At 36.4% G+C, this 24,328-nt stretch overlaps 1 protein-coding gene across 1 annotated transcript in view; it reads right to left on the bottom strand.

Moving 5' to 3' along the window:
* Positions 1–675: 675 nt before the first annotated feature.
* The window catches only part of LOC306880456 (disabled homolog 1-like), a gene marked incomplete at its 3' end in the record, with an annotated part of 161,405 nt that continues 137,752 nt past the window's right edge, over positions 676–24,328 (bottom strand). Inside the window, exons 7-14 of the mRNA XM_079433969.1 lie at positions 24,215–24,253; positions 22,739–22,801; positions 19,346–19,399; positions 11,966–12,028; positions 11,450–11,546; positions 6,229–6,834; positions 3,073–3,197; positions 676–765 (exon numbers count right to left, since the gene is read on the bottom strand). Of these exons, the coding sequence (XP_079290095.1) occupies positions 676–765; positions 3,073–3,197; positions 6,229–6,834; positions 11,450–11,546; positions 11,966–12,028; positions 19,346–19,399; positions 22,739–22,801; positions 24,215–24,253 (1,137 nt within the window). The remainder of the gene's footprint in view (positions 766–3,072; positions 3,198–6,228; positions 6,835–11,449; positions 11,547–11,965; positions 12,029–19,345; positions 19,400–22,738; positions 22,802–24,214; positions 24,254–24,328) is intronic.

Below are 24,328 nucleotides of genomic sequence, written 5' to 3'. Positions count from 1 at the left end.
GCATGCTGAACAGCATTTATTTGAAGTAGTTTTTTGTAACAATGTAAACGTCTTTACTGTCACTTTTGATCAATTTAATGCATTCTTGCTGAATAAAGTATTCATTTAATTAAAAAAAAAACTCAAAAAAGGTGTAACAATATTTGTGATTATTTGGAGATTATTGTTCACATTAAATAAACTAGATAATATTTATTAATTTGATTCGACTTTACAGTATAAAAGACTATTATTAATCATTTGGAAATATTTCTAATAACTTTAATATTAACTCCCTTTATAATTAAGAATCCTCATCAAGGTAGAAATTATTTAGTTTAGAATCAAAAGAAACAAAACACTACAAAACTACAAAACACTAAAAGACACAATAAGAAGTCTCAGAGGACTGAATTCATATCTATAATTGTATTAACAGGACAAATCAGGAGTCACACCTGTTAATGCACTGACTGTGTGAACGCAGCCTAAGAGAGTTAGAGAGCAGAACAAGTATAAAGATAAAAGAGAGAAGAAAGAAAGAGCACCACGACACACGTCCACAATGTGTGGGTCTATGTAATGGTGGTGAGGACGGGTGAAGGCGTGCTGACGTGACGTCATGGTTATTGGAGCAGGCCAACACGCAGAAGAGAGGAAAAAAGAGGACAGATACCTACCCTGACCTGCCGCTATCTAGCTACCGACCTGAGGACTGTCCGTCTCTGAGCTCTCAGGCTCTGCTTGAGGCTCACTCGCACCCGGAGACTGCTGGGAGTCTCCAGCCTGGACAAAGAAAGAGAGCGGAGAAGAATGGAGCGGGAAAGAAAAAAAAAATAGAGAGAGGAAGAGAAGAAAGAGCCAAGAAAATAAACAGCAGGAAAAGGAAATCCATAGTAAATCCAACAGTTTACATGCTTTTTCCTGCAATAGTAAGAACACAGAAGCATAGGCAATGCTTTAATTGCACAAAAAAGAGAAAGCATCCATCCATCTATTCATTCATACATTTATTAATCCACCTTCGTCCACCCACACTCTGATGTATTCATAAGTTCCCGCACACACACGGCCATTACCGGAGCTGTGAAAACCCCTCGGTTAGAAAGGCTCCTGTATTGTGCTCCCGCATGAAAGGCTTTGGACTAAAGCATTTTGGATTTTTATGAATATTCCCGCTGGAGCTGCACTCTTAACACCTCATCACAGTGTGTGTGGGTGTGCAGTGACTGACTTAGTGAGTGTGGAGCCCAATGCCATTACAGCTAGAGTGGACACACACACACACACACACACACACAGAAGAACTAATTAAACTTTTTGTTCAGCTGAAATATAAAAGAAAGGAGAAAGAGTGCTAGTCAGGTTTCCATGGCATTTTCTGATGAGTCATATCTGATAGAGATCAGCAGAGAGAGAGCGTGTGTTTTTGAAATACAGTGGACGTCACCGCTGATGTGGTCACAATGCATCTTAAGCAACCTTTAAAAGGACAGTTCACCCAAAATAACATTTTTGTCATCAATTACTCACTCTCATGTCATTACACATGTAAAAGCACCATAAAATAGGACGTATGACTTGTTCGCTATTTCAGTATGTCTTCTAAAGCCATGTAGTAGCTTTAAATAGATAGTCCACCCAAAAATGAATATTTTCTCATGTCTGCTGAACACAAAAAAAATGATATTTTGAAGAATGTTGATACCTAAACAGTTTCTGTTCCCATTGACTTCCATTGTGTTTTTACAATGCAATTCAATGAGAACAGAAACTGTGTAGGTATAAAAATTCTGTCACTACGTTTTGACTTCCATTGTATTTTTAGTCGCTAAAATGAATGTCAATGGGAACTGAAAATGTTACTAAAATATCTTCTGTGTATTACCAAAACGTCTTCTGTGTTCTCCAGAATAAAGAAAGCCGTACACATTTGGAACAACATGACATGAGTAAATGGTAAGACAATTTTCATTTTTGGGTGTACTATCCCTTTAAGTGACCAAAATATTGATATTTAACTTTATTTATAAGGTAAACTGCTTTGACTCAATCACAAAGTCAGTAGCTTGAGAACAAGATAATCCATGATTGAAAACGGTTTTGTGAACTGGATCAAACGACTCAAAAGAATGATTAGTTCATGAACGGAACATCACTACTGAACATTTTGGTCAGTTTAAAACACAAATCTAACATATGGTTTTTAAAGACCCAGAATACAAGCCGCATAAACCACTTTTATGATGCTTTTGAATACTTTTTGAACCTTGAAATCTGTAGTCCATATTCATTTTACTAAAAAGAGTTACTGAACTATTTTCCCTTTGCATTCCATAGAAGAAAATAAGTCATTCAAGTTTGAAACAACATGAGAGTGACTATATGTATATGTATATATATATATATTTAAGTGTTACATTCTTTATGAGGTGATAATTCATATGATGAAATATAAATATTAAAAGCACTAGGGAAGAATCAGGCTCACTTTTAATACTGCAGTTTTCATCAGGTTATGTAATATGTATTTATATTTGAACAATATTAATCAGGTAAGTCTGCAATCTCTATGATCCATGAGAAATATCTCTGTGATTAATAAGGTCATAATGATCGTCTTGACAGTTACGCAAGCTCATTTAACACTTTAATGGCCCAACAGTGGCTCAGGCAGGGTAGAGGATGCAAAAAAGAATCCATCCTCTCATTTCTATGGTGATAAATCAGCTTATCTTAATACAGCAGAAGACATTTTTATGCTCTTATTTTTCTGCTGTATTCTCAAAGAAGTCAGTGCTGTTTAAACTTAAACTTTAGGTTTTTATTCTGACTGTATTTTGTGCAATAATAAAGCATACGTGGGATCGGAAATTAGCATATTGGGGAATTGGATTTTTGATGTCCATAAAAATACTTGTGAAAATTGTGATCTAAAATATAAATTTTTCCATATACATGCATATGAATCCTAATTTTGAATTTGAGTTTTAAAAATCCACGTACATACAGTATTCTATGTCAAGTACCCAATTTATGGATATTGAAACCTTTAAAACTACATTTCCCACAATCCCATTCAATGGCACTTACAGCATCCTCCTCTCCGCTCCGACTAGGGCTGCCCTCAGTCTCACCAAAAGAGTCATCGGTTGGCGGGTCACTGGCGTGGGATGAGGACTTTGATGGAGAACTCTGCCGGGGGGCCGGGGTAGGTGCTGTACAGAAGAAGAACTATGGTTAGTACTGGGCCAAACAGAGTCAATCTTACACTTGTTTATTGGATTATCTGATTTAAGTGTCTGATGTGTTGTCGGGTGACGCTAACAAGGTACAAACATATTTTTCATCCTGTGGGAGAAAAACTAAATATATGTTGCTGTCTAATAGGAAGAACACTGAAATTTTCACAATTACATTAAAGACGAGGCTCATTTTTTTTTATCAATTATACATGAAAACAGGAATAATAAACTGCTTCAGCAAACCATTTGCTGTCACAGCACAGCACAGCGAATGCTTAACAATAGTTGGATTCAGTCAATGAAATATCCTTTGTACTTAAATATCTAATGTGTTCATTTTCGTGTAAGGATTGCTATGGGTCTACAAAACTTCATTATTTTTCAATGCAGAAACAAGTTTTTTCCTGTGAATTTGTGAGACTTCCAATTAATTCACCGCTATAGGTACATAACTAGATGAATAAAAGAGTTCTGTAGTAAAACGTGTGCTACTAAAAAGTGTGTTTGTGATTTTAATCAAATGATTTCAATACAAATTGAAACTGAAATACATGAAAGAAATATCAGTTTGCACCATCGATCAAACTGTTTTTGCACAGCTAAAATAACTGGAAGTGTACAAATTGATGCAGTTTTTATTTGAAATGTTCACAGGGTGGCGCTAAAAGTTGCATGACTTTTACTTCCAATGAAGCAAATCAAAACAAGAAGGTTATTGGTAAATAACGACTACAGTTTTATTTTTCTCGCACAGAGTCATCAAATAGCTTCTGAAGACTTGGCATGTAGTTGTGTACAACATAATTTTATTTTTGTGTGAAATATATCCAACTACAAACATTTTGTTGCAGACCTATTAGCTCTAGCATGATGCTAACAATGCTAAAGTCATTAGCTTGGCTCTCAGAGAACAAACAATTTGACAGAATATATCCTGAATAAAATCATTTAAAAAATCATGTTATGACCTCATTTGAGGTTTTGGATTTGTTATTATGGTAAAGAGGCAGGTTAATGATTAAAAGCTGGAATACACTACACAGCTTTTAAAACTGAATTTAAAGATTTTAAAAGGCATCACATAACAAACGACTGTGTTTAGAATTTCAAGTCATTCTGAACACAAGAAACTCAAGCAGAAACAAATGCAAACATGTTTCATATTCTCTGATTCAGTGGAATCGGAGTCTGAAGCTAAAAAAGTCGACAAACTACACAATTTCTATTGAAGGCTGAGTAAAAGTTACTTTCTGTTGGTTAGTTGATGTGGTCGATGTTTGTTAAAATCACTATGAAATAAAAATTTATAATTATTTTTAAAGCAATATTAAAGTGTTTATTATAAATGATTTATCCATGAGCAATGATCAAACAATCAAATCACTTCCCAGTGTACAAAATGCAGTCCTGATCAACATTTTTGTCTCATTCAAGAAGCCGATTCCCTCAGATAAACATCACAATAGTGAAAAAAGGCCGTCGCAACTTCCATTTCATGCCAGCTCTAAGCCTCTTCAAATAAAAAAATTCACTTCTATCACCATTCAGTGGCTATTTTGCCTCCAAACTGGAGCGAGCTGTACCAAGGGGAATATATTTTGGTCATGATCAGTGTAAGTAAACTTACGCATTTAAGCCCAAAACCTGTCAGAAAGTGTCCTGTGTGGACCAAAATCCCTTATTGACACCTAATAAATGAGAATGTCTCTCACGGAGGGACTGCTTGTGTGCAAACGTGCGATGGTGTGGCGTTCCATCGCAGCAATAATTAGCACTACAGGAGCGAGAGGATCCAAACAGGCCCAACACACAGTGCAGGACTCCCTAGAGATCAGTGATAATTACACTGCTCGCCAGAAGCACAGCTGGGCTTGTGACTGACTCTCACTTTCCCCTGCTGTCGTTCCCCACCGTAGCACTAATTGTCATTTTCATGCTGACTAAAGACAATGCCTTCTGGGCAACAGCATCAAAGCCCACCTTTCAACCTCTGAATGAAAACGGATGTGTTGATGAAAGACGGGATGAGGTGCGAGTTTGAAGTTCTGTAGTGGGAAACGGATAAAGCCTGTCTAGCCGTGTCAGCACTCTTAAAGGCTTGCGATGAGAGAGGCGTGAGAGAAAAAGGCATGTGGTGAGATACTCAGTTTTTCTATGTGGGATTTGTTTTCTTTGTTGATGTACTGTATTTAGGGTCTATGGCGCTTCAGGGTAATGTGATTCTGCTGGTCCTGAAACAACATTTCTGATATAAAACTACATCCTTAAACTGATCCTTAAGCCTAACTTTACCATTACCAACCTCTAAAATCATTTTTAAAACATATATTCAGGTTAACTTGCAAAATCTACTGTGACCTGCTCATCTTGCGTCACTTGACCCAGAAATTTTTTTTGAATTTTATGCAGTGAACTAACAAGGAAAATCACAGCTTTCTAAAGATAATTATTATGTTTCCAATCCGATATATAATCATTTAAATGTTGGATGTTATAAACTCTAGCTGTTGAAATAAATAAATGGAAGTTGCCAAAGATTTTAGACATTATCTGATAGATTTATTCAAACATGTATTAAATAATTAAGACATCGGTGAAAGGTTAATTGGGGTTCCTGTGGCTGTGGAGGCATTCCTGTAGCTAACAATGCTAAAAGTCACATGTTTAGGTTGTAAAATGTCATGTGGTGCGGCTCTTCAAAAATATAATATTTATTTATTGATTGATTGATTGAAAATAATGAACATGCTGATACGTTCACTCAAGTGTATTCAAGGTGTAAGGAAAAATTACTTTTTATTTGATGGTTTAAACCACATGTAATTTTGAACTGACTAGAACTGACCTGAAACTATTCCTGAAAATGGTGTAAAAGTTTCACAAAACTTCTAACTTTTCTAAAATCAGGTTATTTCAACTCATATCCCCATTTCTACATAAACAGCCCCAACTTCCGAGTCAAAATCATAGAACGAATCCCATTTGTCTGAAACATTCTACTCACGTGAGTTGGTGGAGGGCGTGGTGGAGGTGACGGGCGTGAGGTTCATCTGCGAGATGTCAAAGTCATCACAGTCGTCTGTATCCTGCGCCATTCCCACTCTGCTGAAGTAGCTGGTGAAAGCGTCTGTGGTGCAGGACAGGTTAGGCTGCTCGCTCTTCCTGGCAGGCATGGTGGGCGGCTTTGCCATCTGGAAGTCCTTAAACATCTCCTTGCTCATCTTTGCCTGTCTCTGCAGCGTGCGTTCTCCATGCTGTGGACTGGAGGCTGTGGAGGCCGAGGTTCCTGCCACGGCTCCACCCATGGCCACGGGCGACTCGCAGGACGCAGGCATCGCCATGGAAGCCAGTGTCTGAAACATGGCAGCAGGAAGCGGCCCTACTGTCTGGGCAGGCATGAAAGCGGCAGGCGAAAAGTGAGCCCCTGCCATAGCAGCCCACTGTTGCTGGGTGGCAGGGAAAAGGTTGGCTTGACCCCAGATCAGAGGCTGAGCACCCGGTAAGACCTGCGCGACGGGCAATGGGGACTGGACGCCAAACGCTAATGGAGCCTGAGCGGCAAACTGTTGCTGCGCCCACGCGGGCGGCACGGCTCCCATCGTCACGTAACCTAAAAGACAGAGACACTGAAACTTTTAGGTTGTGTTTACACAACAACAATTGTACTAAAACCGAAAAAGTTTTGCTTTCGTTCACATGGATCCACAAAAACAACTTGGCATAAAACACTGTATTATGCATGCCAGGCCAGTAGTTGGTGATTTTACTTTGAAAAGAAGCACTATGTCTGTGCATATACGCATTTATATATAATGTGTATGTGCACAGATAAGTCATTTGCATGTGTATTATGTATTCAGTCTATATGACGTTTTCGTAGTTTACACAGAGACGATAACGGTATTGTTTTTGAAACCCATTCATAAAAGTTTGCATTTTCATGATTATGTGTCAAGGTCTTTTTATGACCCTTTTATGACAAGGCAAGGTACTCCAGGTCTTAAAATGTCATGTGGTGCGACTCTTCAAAAACATAATATTTATTTATTTATTGATCAATTGAAAATAATGATCATGCCGATATGTTCACTGTGTATTCAAGATGTAAGGAAACCTTAAACCATAAAGAATTTTGAAAACAGAAAAGCTTTTGCTTTTGTTCACATGGATCCACAAAAACAACTTAAATGCTGTATTATGCATGCCAGGCCAGTAGTTGTGCTGTAACCTTTAGCATTCGCTAAATGACTTTCAGGCTGCAGCCATAGATCTCTTGATGACTGGGGTAAGATGACCTAGATTTTCATAATGAAAAAGGTCTTTATGGCTCAGATGAACTATTGCAATTACTGCTCACAATAGGCCCGGGCTTAATGAATAGCAACGCCCTTTAAAAGAGGCCATTACAACAGTCTCACTCATTTCACATTGAGGCTTATTTCATTACACATCTTGCTCTTTCTTTCCAATGAGTAACGCTGATTCAAATAATAAAACCCCAAATCGTATCTTATCCCTATGACATGCCACACGCACTGTGAGAGCGTGTCCGGAATATTCCACTGTGCTGCAGAGAGGTGTGATATCAACTGCAGCTGGGCTGCTCACACAATGGAACTTTGTGATGGTCTTTTATCATTAAAAATGGCCTGGAAACAGTCACAGCTTCTCTGTGTAGGTGTTGCCATTAGCAAGTTAAGAGAATAATCTGCTGTATTTTCCAGAATATTCTATAAATCGCCATTTTTATCATCTGAAAGGTGCTGTTACTTTCATTCCAAAGCAATTTATACTACGCAATTAATGTCTAACATGCAAAACATAGGAGAAACGCACACATTCACACTGAAGTTTATTTGTATAACACATTTCCCAGACAGCGGTACTTTTTTTAATGAATTTGTATCCTTGCTGTTTATAATAAAACTTGTTCATACAATTTATGTTTCTTTTTTACTTATATTTTTCATGTTCTGTTCTAAAGGTTGTTAAATCCAAAGGATTTGTTGTGGAGTGAGGGGAACTAAAATAAATTTGTATAGTGTGTAATATTTGGAAATATATGGTATTTTACACAATTTCTGAATGTAATAAAATATGACACACTTCGACTAATCTGTGTTACTCATTTGTTTGCAAAGATATGGTAAATATTTGATAAATTCTGTATATTTTTTATGTTCTTTATGATACACAATATTAAAATATAAACAATACTATATAAATAATATAAATTACATTTGTTTTTATTTATTTGACATAAAATTAGGATTAAATTAGCTTTTAAAAAGCATTTTTAAACAGATTTATTTACACTAAATACCATTTAATTAGAAAAGTAATATTTAACTAAACATTGTTTAGTTTAGTTTTAACACTGACATTGTTTTCTAAATTATTTTAATAAATAGTGGAACTGTCACAGGTTTTCATCTCGTGTTTGGACTTTTTTATGCTGCAGTTCTTCTCTCTGAGTTTACTGTTTCCTGTGCCGGTTTGTAGTTCTTTGTAGTTTCTTTGATTGGTTCCCCAGGTATGTTTTATTTTCTCACTAGCCCTTGTCTGTATAGGCTATATACAGCCCCTATATATGTTTCCTACATTCTTGGTATACATGGTATAAATACTTGGTTTTCTTTTCTCCTTTTCATTGAAACTGCTGCATTTAGATCCCTTGCCTCCATGCATCTCCTTGTTAAATTTTCATTTTGAGCATGTTGATTTCTGCACATGTAGTACAATGTTACAAAAATAACAATTTAGCATTTTCTCGCTACTCCACTAATAGTGTAGCTTGTCACCAGAGAAGGTATTGCCACACTATTTAAAAACTTATGTTAACAGCAGTTTTGCTTTTAGCTAGTTATTCTTCAATTGATGATGCTAACACCATGTCACTGAGCTGCGCACCTCATGTAGGGATGGGAACATTTGACACAAGGTAACATGATGGATTTGATGGCTTCCAGTTGGAAGAGACGACACAGCACTGGATCCATCCTGTCAACTGTGAAGTGTTCCCATGGAATTGCAGTAACGGTTTGTGGATTTCTCAAGGACCAGTGAGTGGGATGCCTGGAGAAGTTCTATATGTGAATTTAAGAAAATTGTGCATGTCCATCATTCAGTCAGGTAGCAATGGGCCCTTGGCAGTCATTTTGAACTAGGGATCCACCGTTTACAAATGGGATGGAAATATGGAATGCCAATCAGGATGCATAGACAGCAAATCCTGGTATCCCGTGGATATGTAGAGGATTGGCCTATACTAAATTAATTTAATTAATAAATATATATATATTTTTTTTATTTTATAATGTAAATGTTTTATAAACGCTCAAATGCATGCTCTATTGTAAATATAGAATAAAGATATAGTGCTTATGTTCACATACAGCACAGCTTCTTATACAGTAGGTTTCTTAAATAATATCATAATTAAGCAGTGTGCATTCGTTCAGATGATTTATGTTCCCATTTAGCACACAAGTTTCATCCAAAGTGACTTACTATATACTGCCAGCAGGGCCAGACCCCTTAAAGCACTCTGGGGAAAAACTCTCACTTGAAAAAAGCCCAAATGATTTCACAAGGGTGAAAAATGTGCTCATGCTATCATAACTGAACTGCGAGAATCCCATCAGGACAGGTGTGGTGGAGTCAAGCCTGGTATTTATGAATTTACAACCCAGAGGGGAGTTTGACTGAGGAAAGAAATGGAAGACAGATGGGACAGATGATACACTACTTGATTCCACAAATATCAATGTTGTACTGTTTACTGTTTCAGAGGAAGTCAATCTGGCTGGAACAGATGTCCCAGGGAGAGCAAAATCACTGCACAAGGGCTATTTGTTTTTAATAACCGGTTCAAATATCATGACGTGAGTGTTCTTGTAGAATTTAAAGTGGTAGCACTTTACAATACAGAGTCCAGTATGTACAAAATGATCAGAATTTTACCAGTAAATGATTTACTGATTTTATGATAGTAACAGTACTATGAAAAAAATTGTCATAGATTTAACTGAATCCAAATTTAGTGTAATTTTAAAGGAAAATATTGTTAAATGTACAATTTTTGGACGTGAAACAGATTTAGTGGCATTTTATGTGGTTAAATTTTGTTTTGCAATATTTTAGGTTAATGTTTGTAAGCATGATGGTGTTTTGTGTTTGTGTGCCTGACTCCAACTAAATATTAGAATTTATTGCAGTAAACAAACAAACAAACAAACAAACAAATAAATAAAATAAATAAAGATTTGTTTTGTTTTTATTTCAGGTATTTTCAGTAAACTCACCATTACGTTCAAAATCTGTATACATTTTTCTTTCTTCTGCAAATCATATGTGTAAAAGAAGATATTTTGAAGAATGTTTCAGCTGGGTTTTTTTTTCATATAATTAAAGTCATTGGGGTCCAAAACAACATTTGGCACAAATTTGGACAAAATCATTGAGACACAAAAAAGGAAGTCATACAGCTTTAAAAACACATGGGTGAGTAAATATGATGCATATAATTTTCCTTTTAATAAGATATTGTATAAAGATCCAAGTAGTTTAGTTAGATTATGCAAAAAAAATAATAATAATAATATTTGTATTTGTTTTAATTAAAGCTATGCTTAATAAATTGATGGAAGCAGAACTAATTACAATTAAAATACAAATTTTAATATGTAGCCCTATCCGAACTGAACCAACAGTAACTGATGTTTATCTTTGTGAAGCTCCTTTGACACAATCTGTATTGTATAAAGCACTATAGAAAGCTGACTTAATATGTTTAATTTAATTAAAAAGTGAAAATGGTGATGAAAAACTAAATTCTATCCATTGGTGGTGCAAAAAACCTTGGCTAAGTGGACATAAGGGAAAAAGAGCATAATAAAAATGTATGATATGACCCAAGAACAGATGTGCATGTTAAAAAGACATCATGCACTCACAAACACACACACACACACACACACACACACAGAGCAGGTAGGGGTAACGCTGTGTCCTCTACAAGGCATTTATCATGCAGATCAGTACAGCAGCCAGTAATGAGAGCATTCATATTCTACAGCAGGAGGACGGGACACCTTATTTAGCCAGAACTAGACAGACACATTATTTAATTTGCTTCTGCCCCGTTCCATGTCTCCTTTTTCTGTTTTCTTGGTATTATTTTTCTCCTGTACACACACATTGTCTGAAAGAGAAATCTGTCCTACCTGAGGGTACAGAGGCGGGGTTGAAGGGGGTGAACAGTTCGGATGGAGTCTGGTGGGCCAGCGTGGGGTCCAGAGTATTAGCCGGAGATGCTGGGGTCTGTGGAAGAGGAAAACCATATCAGACTAAACAGTAGTTTTATAATAAACTACATCTGCTCAAAAACGTGTAAAGTTAGAGTATGTATGAAACGGCTTAAAATTACATCCTCATTTACTCATCCTCAAGTTGTTCCAAACCTGTATGTGTATTTTGATGGTGCACACTGACCTCCATAGAATGGAAGAAAAAAAATACTGAAAGTAAATGGCAACCATCAACTGTTTCTTCAAAATATCATCTTTTGTCTTCAGCAGAATAAAGAAGTTCATATAGGTTTGGAACAACTTGAGGGTGAGTAAATGATGACAGAAGTTTAATTTTGATTTAATTTATATGCAGTGTGCAGTATGCAGTATGATAGTATTCCATTCTGAACATACACTTACTATAATATTTTAACATCTAGAGTCACTCACCGAGGGAGACGTGATGTCAGGAGGGGTGGACATGTCTCCAAAAAGCTGTAACTGGTTGATATTCTGCAGATGACAGAGGAACATTTTCCAGCATAAAATCAGACGTGTTTCACCTCAGCACTCACTGCCATGTCAGTCAAACTTTTGCCACAGAATAGTGAACCTACCTTGGGCAAACAGTGGTTTGAATACATAAGGTGGCTTGAATAATAAAGGATAGTGAGTTGTGTGATAAATGACAGCAGTTACATAAATCATAGTGGGTTGCTATAAAATTACGCAAAAACACAAAGCATGATGATTATGATGATTCCAGTACCTACCGACCATGTGCAGCACACAGATACTATCTATCTATCCATCCATCCATCGGCTCAGTTCATACATTTAACCACAAACCTTTTCAGGCCTTTCCATACAAGAGCATGGATTTGCATAAAATCACATGATGAGCTAATTTCCAGAAAGATAATGAATTAATTTCCTTGGGATATATTCTGTATTCAGGGTTATTTCTGAACAGGGCCATATCAATCCCACCAGGATTTCACAGGACATTTTTCAGATTTTTGAGGCCCAAAATGACTGAATTTGCTGCAGCTGTTTTCCAAAGATTGTGGTAACATTTGCACATGATTTATTTTGCAGCAAAAACTAAACTAATCATGATCATGTAATCCTGTAACCAGTGGGCAGAGGCTTCTTCTTGTTCTTAAAGGCGATGTCATTTCAAACAAAACCAGGCCAAAGCTAAGTCTGATTGTAGTTTGTTCCTGTTTGTTGTTCTAGTAACACTTTATAATAACTTTCATTAATAATTCATTAACAAACTTTACATAATTCTTAACAGACCTTTAGTTAATAAATATTCACAAAGCTAGAAATATGAGATGATATGCTTGTTAATGTTTACCAATGCACTTATTAAACATTTATTTAATGAATAACAGATCATTCTTTAACATAAATTGAAATGATTACACATGTCATTAAACTTTTGATTCATTTAAACATGCACAATCTTCAAATGATATTGACAGATAGTTTACAATGATTTAAAAGCGCCATTAATAAATCATTAACAGACATGATATAATGCTTTACAAATCATTAGTTAAAGTTTATAAATGTCATTAACCTTCAATTCATACGATCATTAACTTTTTAAAAAGTCTACAAATGATTTTAACATATATTATAGAATGATTGTTGTATTTTTGAATGCTAACAAACGAAATTAAACTTCACTTCACCTAATGCTCTTTTTTACATTTAACAAGTGTGAAAAAATAGCTTAATTTGTCATTTTAAGCACTTCCCAAACTATTCATGTTAACATATTATTCATTATATGTCTGTAAATGCCATTTATTTGGTCATCGCTTGTTGAGTAGACTTCTAATTACATGTTTTAACTAATCATTTATTCATGGGAAGTCGTGGCCTAATGGTCGGACTTGTAATCCAAAGGTTGTGGGTTCGAGTCCCCGGCCGGCAGGGATTGTAGGTGGGGGGAGTGAATGTCCAGCGCTCTCTCCACCCTCAATACCACGACTGAGGTGCCCTTGAGCAAGGCACCGAACCCCCAACTGCTCCCCGGGCGCCGCAGCATAAATGGCTGCCCACTGCTCCGGGTGTGTGTTCACGGTGTGTGTGTGTGTGTGTGTTCACTGCTGTGTGTGTGCACGTTGGATGGGTTAAATGCAGAGCACGAATTCCGAGTATGGGTCACCATACTTGGCCGTATGTCACTTCACTTCACTAGTAGTCCTTAAAGCAGAGATCTTTCATTCTTTTTTTTTTTTTACAATGATTATTTCACAAGTGGTCGGAGGGCAAATGTAAAAGACCAGGAGGACACTTACAATGTTCAGTGCACCTGTTTCTGAACATTTGTGGTTAACGTGTCCTTGTTTAGTGTGTTTAGCAGAAAACAGATATTGTGCTGCTAGCGGGGAGCAGCTGAGTATTTTCTGAGCTGTTTAAAGTGACTGGCGCATGACAGAAAAGCTTTTCTACGCTGCTTCTAAAAAGCATTTCGTACATCCATTCGCTTGAGGCCAGACCACAGGGATCTTTCCTAAAATGCAGCTCTCTTTTTTCACACCTACATCTACAAAAGCGCTAAAGCACATTCTTTATGAAAGAATAATTGCGCTCTCTTCTTTGACGTTATGCTGGCATTTACAGTCTTGGCTCGTCTGTCTCTAATAATCGAAAAAAATAAAAAACAGCACACGCAAGAACACGACTATGTGCGTGACCTTTGAAAGCACTGTAAAATCTTGCGCACATGGTCACACGGGGAGAAGGGCACAAGGACGTTTCTCCAGTTTATTTATGAACCGCACAGTTAGCATGGGAACACAAAATCCAACCTATTCAACAGGGTCAGACTGGGGTTATCTATAAGAGCTCTGTCATTTGACTATGAAAAAGAAAGGTCAGGAATGAGTAAGTAGATTACTTCCAGGAGACTAGTGCAAAAGGTACAACGCATGAGACGAGGGATTTAGCAGGGCTATAAACTGTTCACAGCGGGTAGCGTGACATTTACTTTCCTGTACTGAGACTCTACTGGAGTCTAGAATGGGCCATAGTGCATTACTTATTACATTATAGCTAGATTACAGCTAGAGGAGTTTTCTAGGACATTTACAATCAAAACGACATCATGGGAAGGCCCGGGGCGGGAGTGAAGAAATTTCAGCCAATCATTGTCCACCTTACCTTGGTGACCAGCAACAGGTCAGTGTCTAAATCCAAGAGATCGACTCGTTCATTATGTTTGTTCTGCAATGATAACATGGTGTTAGATGAAAGATGAGATGGGACACGCAGAAAAAAAGGTGAAATGACATCTGTTTTGGGACGGTGAATGCGAGTAGATGGGATAGATGGTACTTTACCTGCGCAGGTGAGGTTACACCTCACTATTCATTCATGGTTTTTGCATTTTACCACATTATCTTTCAAGGGGGCAACAGGTTTGAGCCAAACGCAATGTGAAAATTAAATGTATTTATCTTCGCCAACTCGAATCCCACCCCATAGTCCCACACTGTAATTGGTGGAAGGCGGAATGAAACTAAAAAAATTAATTTTAACCAGCTGCCAGCAGGCTTTAATGGGAAAATAATGTGCGCAAATGGGCGTCTCTTGAGAGAACATGGGAAGAGCAAAAGACCATGAACAACAGCTGCTCCCATCTTATTCTGTGCTGCCGAAAAAGCAACACAGGCGAGAAGAGGATCTTATATGAAAGGAGAGGATGGGTAGACCATGAAATTGAAAAGAAAACCAAGACCCCTTTCTTCGAACTTGGTTTACTTGGTTAGCTGTATAAAGTGGTGTCATGCATTTCGACAATTATACTTTCGACTGAGGGCACCAACAGAAAAAGTAAATAAATAAACAAACTTTTTTTTTTTTTGAGAACACTTTACAATAAGGATCCATTTATTAACATAGTAAACTACGTTAAATAAATAAATATTATTAATTAATATTATTATTGTTAATATTATTTAATGGACCTGAACATGAACTAATAATAAACAGTTGTCTTTTTATACAAAGTTTTTGATATATTTGTATTTTTTATCGGTCAATCACAACTAACACATTAGTTAGTGCATTAACTAATATATAATGTTAACATAATCATGGTTTAAAGTGCATGATCTGCAGAAGGTGTGACTTGATTGGCAGACATTCACATTGATTTTAGCCACAAAATAAATCACCCAGGATTCTCATGTTATGCAAAAAGTTATCCGTCTAACCAAGTAATACCAGAATTAACACTGAAAACTAGATATACACATACAACATTTAGACAAACAGAAAAACACATACATGTAAAACATGCAATAAAATCAAGCAAAAACTGACTCCAGGTCAGTGGATTGGGTTGCAGAAGCAGGTGACACCTGAGATGGTTAAGTCTGAAAGCCTCTCTGAGTTTGCACTTGCTGTTCTGTGTTAGCACTTATCTTTAAGAATGAAAGGATGGGACAAACATGAAGGACAGCAAATGTGATGTAAAAGAGAGAAACAAGTTTTGGATTGTGCAGCGTTCTTCACTTAAAAACCACAACGATTAGTTCATCTGAAACAGCAAAACTATTAAATGCCTGATTCATAAAACGAGCAGAACTAATTACAGTGTTCAGAATCATGCAACAATCTAGGTTTACAAACAATTTGGACTCAAATTCATTCTGCTTGTGTTTCATGAATAAAGGGAAAAACTACAATTTTGATTTGTTCCTGTCATGTTTTCAGGGTGATGGTGTTCGTCTCACTTTGTTTGATTTTGAAGGTCATTGAGCTGGAACTGCCGTTCTATTCTGCGGCCAGTAGCTGAATTAAACGACTGTAATATTACCGACCCAAGAGAAGCCATCAAATCAATCTCTTTACACACCCTTGGGGATCACCATTGAGGATAATGGGAAAGATGACAGCTGGGCCCCACAGTGATGAACTGTGTCAGTCAAAGCACCCTGCATGCTGCTGACACCTTATTACTGATGGATATTATGAGTGCTGATAACCACCTTCTTATCTGTTATTACAACAAGCTGCCTCTCCTGTGGAAGTGTGACTCAGATGATGCGTTGTAATTCCATAACTGAAATTACAGTATTTACACTAACCAGTCTCCATGGCAACATTTAGAACAGCGCTGAGGGTAAACATTAGTATTTTATGCAACCATATGAGTAGGCCTATCTTGCTTATTTTGCCACAATCCATCAGCCTACTTTTCTATCATCATTATCACTTCAAACGACTATCAATTAACCGTCCCCTCGGAGATAATAATTATCTTCGCAGTGTCCTGTGTGCTTTTAGTGCTGCCCATTTCATTACGGCCGGAGTGTTAATGTCTTGTGCTCTGACTGATCATATAGCCACAGGCATGAGACCAACTGGGAAGCACAGCTATGAAATTAAATAATACATGGAGAGGTAGAATAAAAAAAAATAACAACACTAACGAGTTATTTAAAGTAATGCTTCAGCATAAATACAGTTTATCAACAAATCACTTCATAAGTAGCCAGAAATATAATGGGGGAATTCAATGAGAATAAATTGCGCCCACACATAGTGTTGTTTCTTTGCACATGCAAATAAATATGCAAATTAATAATCAAACATGCCGAAAAATGTATTATATATGTAGTTCGCATGATATTTTTGCCTATTTCTGTTGTGAAGGATGCAAAACAAAACAAACAAAACAGAATGACACAAAATAACACAAAAAACAAGACAAAACAAAGAAATCAAACAGATAGAATGAAAACAAAACATAAAAAACACAACAAAAACAAGACAAAACCAAACAGAATAAAAACAGGCTAAAACAAAACAACATGACAAGACAAAACAAAGAAAGCAAACAGAATAAAACAAAAGAAAACATAAAAACAACATAAAACAAGACAAACCAAACAGAACAAAACAAAACAAAAACACAGGGCAAGACAAAACAAAACAAATAAACAAAACAAAACAAAAACAAGACAAGACAAGACAAGACAAGACAAAACAAAACAGAATTAAAACATAATGGAGCAACTGTTTAGTGAGTTTGCCTCACAATGTTTGCCTAAAAATAATGTACAAGTGCATTTAAAAAAAATGCGAATCCACAATGTATGCAGATGCACAATACAAAACTGTTCAAAAGCCCAATGGTTCAAAAGCCAATTCTGTAGAGCTGAGGGAGTTATTTTATGAGTTGAAGCTGTGTACATTTTGCTTAGACAGGAATGAAAAAGCTGGGGAAGGCAGGATCAAGAGGCCAGGCGACTTCGATTGAAATAGGAGAGAGGAAGAAGTCTGAACATGTGCGCGAGGAAGAGAGAAAAGAGTGAGTAGGTGTTTGAAAACATGATGGAAGAGGCCAGAGGAAGAGATGCCAGACAGTAGCACAAGGTGATATGAGGGCTGAGATGAGGAAAATCCAACTGAAACATTGCTTTCCAGGTCTGAAAAAAGACCTAAACAACTGAATACTGAGGACAGACTCAACCAACTTCAGGGACTTTGCCAGGGTTGTATGTGTTGTGGTGGTGGCTGTGGGGGGTTTAGGCATTTAGCTGAGCTAAGACTGAATGAACAGAGCAGCTATAACACAAGAGAGCTACAGACAGCAGAGATACTGGCCAGAACATGAAAAGATCAGCCATTTTTACATATCAGAGTGTAAATGCTGGGCCCAAAAGGCCTGACAAGGAATCGTCCATCATTTAAAGAGAGAGAGCAAAATTCCATGCGAGAGCACAAGTCAAAAATTCAGAAGAATGTTTGCCATCTCTCATTTAAATGACTTTGACAGTCAACCCATATAAACTACACAGACTTTTCATCTTTTATTATAGATCATGCATGATTAATGGGCATTCATGGTATGACATTGAAGGAAAAGTTCACCGAAAATTTAAATTCTGTCCTGTTGTTTCAAACTTCTGTGACTTTAATTCTGCAATGGGACACAAATGGGAAAAATATACATATTCGGAGGCTGTTCTAGTTGTTCTTTTTGATATACATATCTTATGAAAATGAGATTATTGAGATTATTGAAGTTCATTTTGCAAGAAAATACTATTCCAGTTATTCTACTTCAAAATGTAAGATTTAATTAAATGGTACTTGCAGTTTCTTTGTAATCGTTGGTGAAAATTACTAGCAATTTCTGAGGGAAAAATAGATTCTGCACCATTTTTTTGTTTCAGTGTATGACTTGTATACAATATTCAGGGCTTTTAGTAAATAATGCCTTAAATTTTTGTCTGTTTGCCACATAAAATATATTGTGTGTGAATCATATGAACAATTTTATGGTGCATTTATGTTGTTTTCAAAGCTTGAAATCTTCAGGCTCATTGAGTCATTGTTATTACATGAAAAAAAGTGAGTACATTCTTTAAAATCCCAGTATTCCATGGAAGAAATAACATCATCTAGAATAAGTTTCATTTTGGGTGAACTGTTCCTATCCCATCATGAATGCACCAGCTGTCCTTATAATGGGGTGAAGACAAGCGTACATCATGCAAAATCAACCAATCACGTAATGCCCACCACCCAAACCCAAACTAGATTTTCACAAAGAAAATGAACAGCCATAAAGAAACAAATACAAACATATACACAACCAGCCAAAAACACACAAACACCAGAGGAAAATTAAGAGTGCAGAGTCTATGCGATTTACTGTAAGCTGGGGAATGAGTGCTGCTGAACTCCTCACAAGACTCGAGACAGGGAGAGGGACATGCTTGATGCTTGTGTATTGAAAGGTTTGCCAGAGAGAGGCACAGGAGAGTCACATAAACAAACACACACAGGTCCACTCACTGGATGTCGCTTTGGGACGTCATAAACTCCCTCCTTTTGTTGGCTGGTAGGGACCTGGTGTGGACAGGGAGCCCAGCCAAATGCATAGTTAACATGACAAGTTACCATTAGTTCAGATTTCAGCAGGAGATTTTACAAGGTCAATGCAAAATGCAAATTTTATGCTTCCTGGAGAGCAAAATTAGTCATTGTCTGTGTACAATGCGTTGCATTTTAATTAATGAAATAGAAGTAAATAAATAATACATTTAGCTTGAATAATTTCTTTATAATAAATAGTTTATTTATAACAAAAATATTATTTATGATCAATATTTTAGATAAATATTTTTTTAAATTTTGTTTTTATTTTATTTAATTTTTTTTTTCTCAATTTATATAATCTGGTAGCATAATTTTCATCTTCACAATACACGGTTAGTAAAGATGCAGATCCTTTCGTTCTCTGTTATTTCCATGTCTTCTCTCTCTCTAATTTGCCATTGTTCTTAATTTCCTTCTTGCTGAGAGACTGATTGCCGCTGTGTTTTTATTTGATCGTACACTTGAAGTGATCTTTCCATTTATTTTATTCAAAGATCACACAGTGACAGCAATGATTAATCATTCCCACTCTTTCATTTGGAGAAAGGGCAGAGGAGAGACCTGCTGCTTCCTCTCACAGCAGAGTAATTTCTCAATGCAGACCTTGGAAAGCTCCCTACACTCAGCATCAATCCCTCAGTCATGCTATGCAAACATTGCTTTAGGCTCAAACTTTGAGCCAAAACCACTCGGGATCCAAGGGGCTCACTGGAGGTCAAGGTTACTTTCGCTGCATATTGTTAGCTTTGGTTAAGAAACTTATCTAGCTATGAGATGCTGTATTGTGTTGTTTTATCAGGTTAGATTTTTTTTTTTTTAACCCTATACCTTCTAGTCAGTTAAGGCAAGACAGGCAAAACGTTTTTATTTTCAGGCACAGGTAAATTTTGAGATTTTGGACTATTTTGCTTCAGTTCCTTATTATTACACATTATCTTTTTGCGTATGCATATTTCAATTACAACACACATATTTAAAGGCAATTTCCTCAAAATATTTTTTATTTTTATTTTCCTTCTGAACTGAGCCAGAAATGTCCACTTCAGTAGCACTTACATACACCAAACTTTAGGGTTTGATTCCAATCTATATTCTGAGAGCTTTTACTGAGGGGTTTGTTCATATAACACTTGCCTGATTCATGTAACATTTTATGTAAAAAAAAAAATTCTGACTGTTGACAGTATTTTACGATTTATGAAATGAGAAAAAACAGATGCTCAAAAATCCTCTCTGTGAAGCCTTTTAACTCAACAACATTTAAAAAAATAAATAAAATAAAAAATAAAAATCGAACCTGGCTTCATCCAATGTATAGATTTCTGTTCTCGAAATGTATTTAAATTTGTGAATTTTTAATTAGAGAATTCCTCATTTCCATATTTATTTATTTATTTATTTATTTTTATTGTACCCTGACCTGTATATATATATATATTATATTTCACTCAAAGAGAATTTTCATGGCTTTTAAAAGTCCCTGACATTTTCATGGTGTCCATGGAGCTCCACAATATAACCATAATTCATTGCTTCAATTTATACTATTTATATACCTTCAGTCTTTAGTGTGGACATCTAGAGAACACAAATCTTGCTCTGTTCATTTAGGTTTTCCTATTTCATCGCTGTTAGCAAAGATCAGAAGTGATGTTCACACAGATTCGATCTGACTGGGCCAATCTGTTTTTTTGTTTGATATGTTATGCGATCAGGTGTTAGCTGATCCTTTTTTTAATGATGTGACAGCAAGCAGATGTCTCTTTCATGCTCCCGAGTTTCCAATGTCTGTCCTGATGTCAGCAAAAAGTGCAGGAGTTTGTGAAGTGTCAGGTTAGCGCTCGAGAGCCATGCGCACATTTGGATAGTTAGACGATGTAATTTGGTCCCTAATGGTGTTTCAAGCTTTCAAAGAGTTCCTAAACTGACTGTGACGTTAAGTCGGATACGTATAAAGTTGTGGAGGAGACAGACTGGCAAAGTGTTGGGGGCACTGATGTGTTTATTGTTTTGCTTGGCAGTGTTTCTTTTTGACTCAAGCCACAGGTGACAAAACAAAGCAGCACCTGAGGATACAACACCTGCTGTTGTCTTGGTCATGGCGCTTGGAGCACAAAACATTGCTGGGTGTAAATCTTTGAAAGGGCCGTCACGCTGAATTAGTGTGGCTTGGCGTAGCACTCTGTTCTAATTCACAGGTGGGACTCTGGCAGCTACACAGTGGAGCTGTCAGTAGCTGCACCATCAAAACCTGTGATTCTTCTAAAGAAGAATGGCGGTTTATTTAGAGGCTCCCTATTGGCTGTTTGGCATCAAAACCTCAATTGGTCCTTGATAGCTTTTAATGATAGGTCTATGATTGATATATTAGGTTTATCAAATTTATAGATTGTATTGTATAGTGGACAACAACCAATTTCAAAACTCCCTAAATAAATAAAACAAAGATTATACTATTATAAATATTATTTCAGTCTTTCTACCTCTAAATTTGAAGTTAAATTCAATGTTACTAGAATTTTAATTATTATTTTTTTTTTTACTTTTTTGTGAAATTTCATAGCAATTTCTGTGTCCAAGTAAATCCTACACCTACACTTTTTATAGTATAGGTTCCTTTCAAGCAAGGGAATGATCTGAAAAACACAATTTAACACAATTTAAAATAGTAGATGACATAATCCCTTTTTGTAATTACAAAAAAAAAAGTATTTGAGTGAATTTTGAGAGTGAACCTCTAACTTCATTCATTCATTCATCCATTCATCCTTTATTTCTTTTTTTGTTGTTGTTTTAATTATGTGTTTGTTTGTTTACTTGCTTGCTTGTTTAATGCATTTTGGGCAGAACTGGTAAAATAAAAATTTGACAATATTAATATATTTTATTAGCATATATTATATTGAAATATAATAAAATATAACATTATTATAACATTATAGTAATTTATTAATTTTTTGTTAACTTTTTGATTTAATTAGTCAATTTCCATACTTTTCCATACTTCTTTTCAACATTTTTTATCAATATTTTTAACTCGTAAATTATAAATCCCTATTTTAGAGCTTAAAAACTTCCAGAAATGCTGTCACATTTTCCAGTACCCCCCAAAAAAACTATTTTTTTTTATCTAGACATTTGCTACTCTGAACTGTTTATTTATTTATTTATTTTTTAAAAGCGAAATTGCTATTAGTGGTGAATGTGCATTATAGTTTTAATTGCACACTAATATTGAAATGTCCGATTAAGTGATTATCAGTTAAAAGGCACCATTTTTAAGAACATTATTATGATTTGGTAGTGTACCTGATATATGCTCTCCTCTGATTGGTCACGGATGGGCTCGTGTCCCGCCTCAAATACAATGTACTACAACATCGGCAGCAGAGGAAGATAAAAAGGCAAAGGGACAGGAAAAAGGTGAGTGTGAAAAGAAAAAAGAAAAGAGAAAAGGAAGAAGACTGATTGATCACACAGAATCAACAGCGGCCCCAGGAGAAGCGCAGTGACCCTTGCAACAATGAGGGACTAAACGAAGCTGTGACATGCTTACCATCTTGACTTTTAGCAACATGCACTGGCCTAGCAAAGTGTTTCGGTCGCTTTAGTTCATCTTTCACTGCAACTACAACTTCAGTGCAGAGAATAACATTCACTCTCTACAGCTTTATAACAAATAAGAATCCTTTCAGAGAGAAGAATTACAATGTGTTCTTTCTGTCCTATGTCATGCATATATAATAGGCTTTAAATTTGTTATCATCCCAATTGTTTTCCTCTATAACTGTGCCCCGGTTTTTGTACCTGCAAAAAAAAAATTCAACATTAAAGTGAAATTAATGAGGCATGCTAAAGTTAGCTTAGCATGGGTAACAAAACTTTCCCAGCTTAGCCACGGAGCTGTAAGTCTATTTTTGAAATGTCTAAACCTATATCTGCGATATATTCCTCAATAACGCATTGACAAGAGTGATTTTTGTCAAGCAGAATTCAAGCTAATCGCTAACTCCTGTCCTTTCCAGACCGCATTTATGTTAATGGAAGAATCATCTCCATTTTCTGTGACATTAGATCTAATGGCTTAGCCGTTCTCATTTACACGCTACTGTCGCCATTGGCTAATTCATTTTGTTACACAGTTAGCCACTGGCTAATTCTTCTCCTCTCTAGCCCTCTTAACAGCAAATTGATCATGCTTATCAGGTCTCCACTACTTCTAGTAATGATTGAATCTTAAGTTAACTGCTAGGCCTTGAAGCAACATTTCTCATTTCTCTGCTACTAATGGCTAATGGACATCCAGGCTTGCTATTTAAAGATACACTCCAATCATACACATTATATTCCACAAGGCTATTTCATTCCCATTATGATGCACAACGGACAATACGGAAAGGCAATGTAATGCATGTAAACACACACACACACACACGCAGCCCAGATGAGATGTGTTAAAGCTGTCTGTTTTCAGTACAAAATTAAGGAGGCTCCCAGAATCGCTATTGCATCACCCAATTTATGAAAAGGAAAAGTTAACAACACATTACAGCGATGATTCACCGTTTATTTCTATATCCAAATGATGAAATCCCAGTCTTATTAATTCATGAGGAGTGAAAGAAGAGCAAAGAAAATGGAGTGGAATGATTTATTTCTGTAAATGAGATTAAACGCATATTATTGAGCAGGGAGCCCTGTTTAAAGTGACAGTGAGAGGCACACTAAGTTGACAGCGTACGTTCAGGCAGACATAATGATAAACGATTTATTTCAAAGCGTTACCTGATATACGGGATCCTCCACATCTTCCTCCAAAATGGTCTGCAGGAGTGATCACACAGAGAGGGGGTGATTGGAGGAAGGAGAGTAGAGATGGAGGGAAACAGGAGAGAAGAT

Source organism: Barbus barbus, assembly GCF_936440315.1.
Source record: "Barbus barbus genome assembly, chromosome: 14".
In the NCBI taxonomy this organism is placed as follows: domain Eukaryota; kingdom Metazoa; phylum Chordata; class Actinopteri; order Cypriniformes; family Cyprinidae; genus Barbus; species Barbus barbus.
The sequence above is the reverse complement of the archived record's forward strand: the minus strand, read 5'-3'. Positions and strand labels throughout refer to the sequence as shown.